The 11,094-nt window shown below is 33.4% G+C and overlaps 1 protein-coding gene across 1 annotated transcript; it reads right to left on the reverse strand.

The window, feature by feature from the left end:
- Positions 1-198: 198 nt before the first annotated feature.
- LOC136034259 (uncharacterized) lies at positions 199-2,559 on the reverse strand. The gene has a single exon (XM_065715400.1). It carries the CDS (start codon positions 2,557-2,559, stop codon positions 199-201), a length of 2,361 nt encoding a protein of 786 aa, XP_065571472.1.
- Positions 2,560-11,094: the final 8,535 nt, after the last annotated feature.

An 11,094-nucleotide genomic window follows, 5' to 3' on the forward strand; every position in this document is an offset into this window, starting at 1 on the left:
TTTGCAGATTCTTTATTGGTGGCAAACCATTTTTTCCACTAGTATAGCCACCTACGTCAGACCACCCTAATTAATTCTATAGTATTTACAGCCGTAAATTACAATTTACATTAAATTTCGTGGGAAACACATTAAACTTATACAATATATTGAATACATTAATAAACATTTGACTTGATACAACATGACCCAAGACTGTTAAAGCACATCGAATAAACTTGAAGTTCTAATAAAACAACCCAGTGCAGAAACAGACACCCTACGAGCCCACGGAGGGGCGGATGAATGACCCACCACCGCACGGAAAGTAAAGGCACCAAAGAGTTTTAGAACTTTTCTTTTTAATATTTCACGCTGGATATAATACTTTTTACACGACATTATAACATGGCGGACATCTTCATATACATTACATACAATGCAATTTGGGGAGTCAACCAAATTCCATTTAAAGAGAACAGAATTCACTTTAGCATGGCCAGATCTGATTCGAAATATTGTTGTGGCAATTTTCCTCTCACTGTGAATTAGGTCCAATGGAGGAGGCTTAAAATCATATAGATCCAAGATTGTATTAGTGGACTTTCTTGTGAAATCAGCTTTCTCATCAATTGCGGATTTGTCCTCGTAACCCTGAATATATTCACCCAGGGACAAGTTTACATCCAACAATTCACCACTTCTGCAAGCCCATTTTGCCATTTTGTCAGCTGACTCGTTCCCAGGAATACCTGCATGTGCTGGGACCCATGTAAGTTGTAGATCATAACCATGTATTAGAAGGTCATCAACTATTTTTTCAATTTGTGCAGCAGTTTCTTTGGCATCATTTCGTTTCATAGCTAAGTAATTTAACACAGATAGAGAATCAGAACAAATCAAAAAGCTACCAACTATACCGTTTGACTTAATATAAAGAAGTGCTTGATAAATAGCAATCATTTCTGTAGAAAAAACAGTAAGCTTGTCAGGTAGCTTAAATCCGCAAGAAGTACCAGTTGACGGGACTACAAAAGCGCAGCCTACACCCATTTCCGACTTAGATCCGTCAGTATATATGTGAGTAAAGTCAGTCCATTGCAGAGTCAGCCTATACCACTTTAATTTTAAAATTATTGTTCCTGAATCATTAATTCTACTATCTAGAGCTAAATTAATTACATTACCTATTCCGTTGAAGCGTGAGGAAAGGTAATCTATATTTGGGGTTGGAACTAGGCCTGGAAGGCCAGCATTACTCATCAGACAAGAATATTTATAGACTGTAGGGGAAAACCTTGGTCTAAACTGGAGATCTTGATTCCATGTAGCAATGCATTCTTTATAAACAATATGATTTGTTGATCCCATTTTTTTTAGAAAGTAACGGGCTTGAAGATTATTTCTTCTCCTCTGAAGTGATGTGACGCCAAGCTCACAGTAGAGGGCTGGGGTGGGGGTGGTTTTTAAGCAGCCTAGAGCTCGTCGGAGAACTTGATTAAAAGCTGAATCAAGTTTCTGGAGGTTATGCTTAGTTGCTCCCTTATAGAACATGCTACCATAGTCCAGTTTGCTGGTGATTGTTGCTCCAATTAGTTTTGAAACACAAGAATATGGGGCTCCTCTTTTAGAGAGGCAGATTGCATTGAGAAAGGTTGCCCTACTTCTCAGGTTACCAACAAGATAGTCGATGTGGTTAGTCCATAGCAACTTTGAATCCAGTAAGACTCCTAGATAGCAAAATTTCTCTGCATGTTGGATGTCCACTCCTGCTAAAGACACAATGGGGGGTTGAACATTTGTTCGATTTTTCCTTGAGAAAAGAACACTTACTGACTTCTCTGTTGAAAATGACATGTAGTTTTCCATTGTCCAATTTTCTAAGTAATACAGGGCTTTTTGGACTGAAGCCTTAAGGCATCCCCTATCTCGAGAGGAGGCAGCTACTGCAATGTCATCAGCATATAAGTATAGTTTACAACCCAGTATCGTATCTAAGTTTATATCGTGACAATATACTAAAAACAATAAAGGACTTAGTACCCCTCCTTGGGGGAGACCCACATTATTTGGAGCACTAAAAAAGCCAGACGAATGATTTTCTAAAGTTATTTCTATTTTCCTCTCAGTCAAGAAATTACCAATCCATTCCACGATTTGAGGGCTAATATTTAGCTTCTTTAGTTTAGCCATTAGAGTAGGGATATTCACTCTGTCAAATGCTGAAGTCATATCAAGGAAAACAGCTAGAGTTTCTTTTCCTAGGCGGAATCCCTGTTTTATTTGATTTTCAAGCCTCACAAGACAGTCTATTGTACTGCGTTGGGGCAGGAAGCCTAGTTGTTCTGGCTGAACTACTTTCTCAATTTCTGGTAGAACTTTCTTTTTTATCAGTCTCTCCATTAGCTTGCAGAGGCATGAAGTCAAGGCAATTGGGCGATATGATTTTGGGGATGTAGGGTCCTTTTGGGGTTTCAGGATTGGTATTATTGCAGCTTTTTTCCAAAGCGATGGGACATAACCTTCCTTGATGGACCTATTAAACAAAGTTAAGACAGAAGCCTTAAGCAGGGGGGACATGTTGGACAGCATCTCATTGTGAATCCTGTCTGGGCCCATAGCCCCTGGTTTTAATTTTTTAATAATCGTATCAATATCCTGTTCTACAAGTTCTACAAAGTCCTGTGTGTTAGCTGTACTGTTGGAAGAAGGCAAAAGTAAAAGACATACAAATATTGTTATTAAAGAATGGAATATAGTTCAACCTCGCTTGATAGACTCTTTAGAAAAGCTCCTGTATTTTTATTTTAATATGACTTTAAGCAATAGTTAGTCGTTGCTGCTAAAATTCCTCCCGTTATGCAAGTACTTACGATCAGAAATTCATCACTGTTTGAAAGATCACTTTTCAGCAGGAATCTCTAGATTTTGAAGTCAAATTAATGAATTACCTTTGGAAATTTTAAAAGAAGCCATAAGGTAGCAGACTTGTTCGATGAAGAAAAAGAAGAAGTTTTTGGTTTCTGTTCTGAGCAAAGAACGGCTTATGCCTGTACTGAACGTGTCGAAGCAGAACAACTTTTAAAATCTGGGATTAGTATACTTGAATTTGTAAAATCAGCAAGGAAAATTAACAAAGCTCTTAAAGCCTTTGCAAGTGTGCAAAATATTATAATGAAAAAGCCAAAGTTTGGTGTTTTTTCATCTGTTTTTCCCTGTAATGTATGGGTTTCCTTGAAAAAAGTACAAGCAATTCTTAGATACGTTGAAAGTACCTTCAGTAAATGCTTAAAAAGAATGAAGAACAGAATTATCTTTATCAATCAAATGAATCCAACTGAATTCCAGTTTGACTTTTTCAGTATAACTCCTAATATTGTCTCAAATGGCAAAAAGACAAGAATCTTTGACCAGATTTGTGACCTGCCATCAATTCTATCATCGCTTGGATCTGATATAGAAGAACTTAGTATAATTTGTTTTAATACAACAGCATATGGATATACTATTAGACCACTTGAGATATTATTAGTTGAAACTGGGTATCTTCAAATCAATATTAAGGGTTCTACTGTCCATCTAACTGAACCTCCTTCTCCTCCAAAGCCAGAAACTGGTCAACCGGGCTTGATTTGCCTAAGTGGAGGAACTGTTCTCATAAAAGTTCATTTTGCTGTCAAAGGTGGCGTGTTAAAAATCATTGGAAATGGAGGGGATGGTGGCAATGGTGGAGATTGTTCCTGGTTTAAAAGAAGAACACGGGAAGAATCGGGTTATTTTTCCTAGCCTTTATGACAAATAGTATTATGATTCCTTAAGCCCTAACGAATTAAATCTAATGTATACAGTCGACAAAATACGCACACGTGGAAGAGGTGGTCACAACAAATATTTTAGAAGTGATAGTGACTGCGGACAAACTCGGACTTATGCACAAACTTTTGAACGTATATCAACTGGGGCCACGCCTGGAGCAACAGGGATGATTGGCGATTCAGGTCAGCCCTGAGGCACCATGGCTACCATCGCATAGTATGGTAGTATCGTGTTGTATTATACTGTATTCGCCCAAGATGGAAAAGGAATAAAGGGTGGTAATGGTGGTTTTGGAGGTCTTGGAGGTAGAGGTGGAGAAAATAAGATTTTGGAGGTAACATAAACTCGAGTTTGACATGGGAAGGAGAACCAACTCGATACAATGGTAAGTTGCACTATTGGATCAGGTGAAAAATTTACTGGAAGACAAGACAATGTTGTCCTTGGGGAAATTGGAGCCAAAGGCAAAGATGGGAAAGACAATAAAAAAAAGTCAGATTCAGAATTTAACGGTTGTTGGGAACAGTTTCATTTCCATATTTGAAGCAAAAATTCGTTTATTGCAGAAAAGTCAGAAAGAAGGTATAATGGCGAAAAATCTGTTCTAAGGATGATAGATTTTACTGAAAATTCGGTGATACATATGAATCAACAGAAAGATGCCTAATCCACATATAAAGCTCACTATACAACTCAGTTAATCGGAATGAGTTTAGACAGTCTAATTAGAAGTGAATGGAATTTAGCTGATGCATTAATAGTATCATACAAAATAAACAAGAGTTTTTATCGACTGATTTTCAAAGTTATATAGAAGCATTGAAGTCTGTTGATGAACTTTTAAGTCAATTTAAAACAACCAACTTAAAATATATTGTCGACAAGTTAAGAGATCAACTTTTATCAGAGCCACAAACTGTGGCTCTGGAAAAGTGTACCAAAGTCAGCTTATAATACTGATGAACTTACACATTACCTTTTGTCATCTTACTACAAAATTGAAATACCTGAAAACTAGAAAACCTTGAACAATGTCAGCAATGTTAATATAAATATGTCCTTAGTTCATCAATTAGTGTTGGTTTTTAAAGTTTAGTAGGAAAAATAAGAAACTTGTAGTAACTAGGCTACTATGTTGCAAGAGCATTAATAAAGTTTGTCTTTAACTATTTAGAAATTGCTAAGAAAACTTTCAGATTAGGTCATTGCTATACAGAGATCTGAAATCCAATAAAACATTGATAACAATTCCTAGAGGTAAAAATATTCAGTAAAGGTATAGATACATTATCCACTATTCACAAATGAGCTAAAACTAGAAGCCAGTTCATGCTAAGTTTTCATGAAAAAGTTTGCATTTCTTTATGATTAAATGAAAAAAAACAAAAAAACAAGTTTTTAACTGACAGTGGAGACATTAAAACTTAAAACGCTCAGAAATTGTTTTGTACATAAAAAAGGATCCAGACAATTCCATTCTAGCCGAAAATGATCCACAGAAAATTTCTTGCGGATGATTTTGACTGAAAATTTTTTCTTATCTCAATTTTAGTTGAAAAGACTTTTATTTCTGATTGTTTCTAAAATCATGCCAAAATACCATCCTTAGAAAATTCTTCTCATCTCCCCCGCCACCAAGTAGAATGGCCCTCCTACAGAAAATACCGTCTGGAGAATTTATCCTGTGGAAAAATCCCACATCGAGAATTTCTCCCCTGGAAAGCCCCACCATCTATGGAAAGATAACCTGGACAATTTCAATCTGGTAAATATTTCCCTTGGACAATTCTCCTTGATATCTCACATGTAAAATTGAGTCTGCAAAGAAAAAGTAAGACAAACAAAAATAATTTTGTATAGGAATCGTGGCATATTCCATAGTAAAAATTTTCCTAGAAGCTCAACCTATGGTAATTTCCCTCCCCAAGGAAGATTATCCCAGTAGAAAATCTCCCTCGGATTAAATTCCCTCCCCAGAAAATGTCTGTATACTTCCGAATAAGAAATACTATACGTAAAAAGTGGGCAAGTTTCACGACTTACAAATCTTTCCAAAGGGGCTCTAAGGGTTATGTTATCCTCAAAGACATAGTTATGGGGCTTTTCGACTATGCTGAGCAAAATGGTTATCTCTGAATTTTTATCGTGTGACTCTTCGGAAAAAAGAGTGGGATGCAGGGGGGCCAGTTGCCCTCCAATCTTATTGGTCACTTAGAAAGGCCACTATAACTTTTAGTTTCCGTTCAAGTAAGCCCTTCGTGGATATTCTAGGACACTTTGTTCGATGCGACTACCCTTGGGGAAATTAAAAAGAAGGATAAAAACAAACAAATAAACATGCATTCGTGATATTTCTTCGGGCAAAAAATAAAAATTCCACATTTTTGCATATGGGAGCTTGAAACATCTACATAGGGTGATGGTGTGATTTTAATTAAGATCCCTTGGCTTTTATGGGTTTTTCCTTACCTTTTTTAAAAATCAAGCATATTTTCTCGGGCTCATAATTTTTGATGGGTAGCACTAAACTTGATGATTTGTATATGAATTTAATCAACATATTAATCTGATTCTTTTGATATATCTATATGTATCAAGATTCCATTTTTAGAGTTTTGGTTACTATTGAGCCAAATCGCTCCTTACTTACGGTTTGTTACCATTAACTATATGAGACATGGCTGGGCAAAGGCAATGCCAATACATGTATCGTTATTAAATTAAATTGAATACAAAAAAAGATTTTTTTAACACTGAAAGTAAGGAGTGACATTAAAACTTAAAACAAATAGAAATTACAAATAGAAATTAAAACAAATAGAAATTACAAATAGAAACAAACAGAAATTACTTCGTGTATATAGAGACTGCTTCTTCATCAACGCCCCGCTCTTTATGCTAAAGTTTTTTAACTGTTTTAAAAAGTAGAGTTAAGAGAAAGAGTCAAACTTTAGCGCAAAGAGCGGGGCGTTGATGAGGAAGCAGCCCCTTTCATATACGAAGTAATTTCTGTTCGTTTTAAGTTTTAATGTCGCCCTTTACTTTCCGTTAAAAAACTTAAGTGATTTAGTGCTTTAGATACACAGTCCTTGTGGTGGCCCTTGAACCCCTGAAAGATGATGCTACTGAGACGATTTTGGATGATTTGAAAGTTAATGGGGACATGGAAGGGGTGGAGTTTCTTAAAATAGATTTTTACTGTTTAAAGAGACAATATGCTGTAACACTTAAGAGGATTTACATTTTTTAGAGAGTCATTGGAAATTTAAAGATTGCTGTTAAAGTATTATAGTCTGATACAGAATTTGAAGAGGGGAACGTAAAGAAAGAAAGGGGTATTATATTCATATACAAAGATTAGTTGGGTTTTATGTGACGCCTCAAAATATAACAAAGGTGGTTAATGCGCTATTATTGTCCGATGTGTGTTTGAAGATTCCATTCTGAATTAAAAGGTGTCGTGTGTACCATTCCATTGAGACGGTTTTAAGCCACATCCTCCTTTTCAAGTATTTTCTAATTTGCTCATGCAGAGCGACAAATTGGCATTAGATATCAAAAAGGTAAAAAGAAAAAAACTAAAAAAAAAACTAAAAAGAAAAAAAACTAAAAAAGCTAAAAAACTAAAAAAAACTAAAACAGAAAAAAAAATAAAAAAGGAAAAAATGAAAAATAAAGGAGAAAAACAAAACTAAAAAACGAATGTATATACAAACCGGGACACCGGGATGCAAATGAAGACCGGGACACAGGGAATATAAATGACGACCGGGACACAGGGACACAACTACAACAGGGACGCCAGGGGCCACAGGGGGATATAAATGACGACCGGGACACCGGGACACAAGGAATATAAATGACGCCCGGGACACTCAAAAAGAAATAACAGACTAGGACACCGGGACACAAATGACGACCAGGACACAGGGAATATAAATGACGACCGGGACACAGGGACACAACTAAAAAGGGGACGCCGGGGGGCACAGGGGGATATATAAATGACGACGGCGACACAGGGAATGGTCGATTAGCAATCACCATCAACAAAACTCAAGGGCAATCATTAGAATCATGAGGTATTGATCTGAATACGGATTGTTTTCCCATGGACCATTATTTGTTGCATGTTCAAGAGGTCGTCATTTGTGTCCCGATATCCCGTTGTGTAATTTCGTCAATCAACAAACATGACGTCAGTTGATACAGAAACATGACGTCACTAAACACACACAGACACAGACAAGTTATTTATTATATATATATATATATATATATATATATATATATATATATATATATATATATATATATATATATATATATATATATATATATATATATTATATATATATATATATATATATATATATATATATATATATATATATATATATATATATATATATATATATATATATATATACATATATATTTATATAGATATATATATATATATATCTATCCATATATATATATATATATATATATATATATATATATATATATATATATATATATATATATATATATCTATATATATAAAAATAAGTTGTCTGTCTGTCTGTGGATGGATCAGGTGACGTCACCTGAAAAAACTGGATCAGGTGACAAAACTGAAAACTGAAAAAACTAAAAAAAGGCAAAAACTACAAAAAAAACTAAAAACTAATAAAAAAAAATAAAAAAGCTAAAAAACTAAAAAAAACTAAAAACAGGCAAAAAGTACAAAAAAAAACTAAAAACTAATAAAAAAGCTAAAAAACTAAAAAAACTAAAGAAAAGGCGAAAACTACAAAAAAAACTAAAAACTAATAAAAAAAATAAAAAAGCTAAAAAACTAAAAAAACTAAAAAAACTAAAAAAAGGTAAAAAACTAAAAAAACTAAAAACTAAAAAAAACTAAAAAAAAACTAAAAAAAAAGAAAAAACTGAAAAATAAGCTAAATTAAAGGTAAAAACCAATAAAAAACTAAAAAAAAAACTGAAAAAACTAAAAAAAGGCAAAAACTACAAAAAAAACTAAAAACTAATAAAAAAAGTAAAAAAGCTAAAAAACTAAAAAAACTAAAAAAAGGTAAAAAACTAAAAAAAATAAAAAATAAAACAAAACTAAAAAAAAGGAAAAAACTGAAAAATAAGCTAAAATAAAGGTAAAAACCAATAAAAAACTAAAAAGAAAAAAAGGAAAAAACTAAAAAAAATTTTCATCTAAAAAACTAAAAAAAACTAAAAAAGGTAAAAACTAAAAGAACTAAAAAAGAAAAAAATAAATGACGACACTCAAAGAGAAAGCGACCAGGACAAAGGGAATGTTCGATTAGCAATCAACAAAGCACCGGGACACAGGGAGTATAAATGACGAACAGGACATAAGTAAAAAAAAAACTAACAAAACTAAAAAGAAGGTAAAAACTACAAAAAAACTAAAAAGAAAAAAACTAAAAAAAGGCAAAAACTACAAAAAAAACTAAAAACTAATAAAAAAGCTAAAAAACTAAAAAAACTAAAAAAAGGCAAAAACTACAAAAAAAACTAAAAACTAATAAAAAAAATAAAAAAGCTAAAAAACTAAAAAAACTAAAAAAACTAAAAAAAGGTAAAAAACTAAAAAAACTAAAAACTAAAAAAACTAAAAAAAAAGGAAAAAACTGAAAAATAAGCTAAAATAAAGGTAAAAACCAATAAAAAACTAAAAAAAAAACTGAAAAAACTAAAAAAAGGCAAAAACTACAAAAAAAACTAAAAACTAATAAAAAAAGTAAAAAAGCTAAAAAACTAAAAAAAAAAACTAAAAAAAGGTAAAAAACTAAAAAAAATAAAAAATAAAAAAAAATAAAAAAAAGGAAAAACTGAAAAATAAGCTAAAATAAAGGTAAAAACCAATAAAAAACTAAAAAAAAGAGGAAAAAACTAAAAAAAATTTTCATCTAAAAAATAAAAAAAATAAAAAAGGTAAAAACTAAAAGAACTAAAAAAGAAAAAAATTAATGACGACACTCAAAGAGAAAGCGACCAGGACAAAAGGAATGTTCGATTAGCAATCAACAAAGCACCGGGACACAGGGAGTATAAATGACGACCAGGACATAAGTAAAAAAAAAAACTAACAAAACTAAAAAGAAGGTAAAAACTACAAAAAAACTAAAAAGAAAAAAAACTAAAAACTAATAAAAAAACTAAAAAATCTAAAAATCTAAATAAACTAAAAAAGAAAAAAAAAGGAAAAAAATAAAGGAGAAAAACAAAACTAAAAAACGAATGTATATACAGACTGGGACACCGGGATACAAATGACGACCGGGACACAGGGAATATAAATGACGACCGGGACGCAGGGACACAACTACAACGGGGACACCGGGGGAAACAGGGGGATATAAATGACGACCGGGACACCGGGACAGGGAATGGTCGATTAGCAATCACCAAATCGAAAATCCAGATCAATTTATGTCTACTTTCAAAGTAAAAGGGCAAATTTATCATAGAGCAGGGTCCCTTCTACCATTCTCAGGCGAGAATCATAAATTTTTACAATTGTACTTCATCAGTGATAGAAATTCTGAATTGAATGCACGTTGCGAAATTTCTCCCAACATTGAAAGGACAATCGTTTCCCAATTGCAACATCTTTTCCACGAAAATAATAATTTTGTGCGTCTGTTCAAAACAGCAATCGATTTGATGCCTACTGATACGCATAAAATTGTTATTTCCGCTGACAAAACGCCTCCTGGCCAACATGTGCGTAGATACAATGCTCCAACTATCGACGAAGTGGCAATCGTTATGGTCGGTGATCAGTTTTACCTCGAGATATTATTCTTCATAAGCGAAACGCTCAGTTGTTAAGAATTGCTGAAACTCATCGATGCTACGATGCCCTACAATATCCTATCATTTTTTGGGATGGAGCCGACGGCTATCACTTTAATATTAAATTGATATTATAGAAGATTTGTGCGTACGTATGGCAAACAAACCTCTTCAGGATTTGGGAATGCCTTCACCTAACCGTATCGCTGCTTTTTCGACATGTGTAGAATTGGATCTTGAACAAAGTTACAGTACGAGTGATCTATTGTCGTATGTACAAAATAACATTTCCAAGTTAACGTCGGAACAAAAAGACATTTATGATACGATAATGCATTGTGTCGATAACAACGTTGGTGAAATTTTCTTTTTGGATGCGCCAGGAGGTACTGGTAAAACGTTTGTGATAAAACTGATTCTGGCATCAATTCGATCAAAAAATGATATAACGTTGGCAATTGCGTCGTCCGGAATAGC

Source organism: Artemia franciscana, chromosome 13 (assembly GCF_032884065.1).
Source record: "Artemia franciscana chromosome 13, ASM3288406v1, whole genome shotgun sequence".
In the NCBI taxonomy this organism is placed as follows: domain Eukaryota; kingdom Metazoa; phylum Arthropoda; class Branchiopoda; order Anostraca; family Artemiidae; genus Artemia; species Artemia franciscana.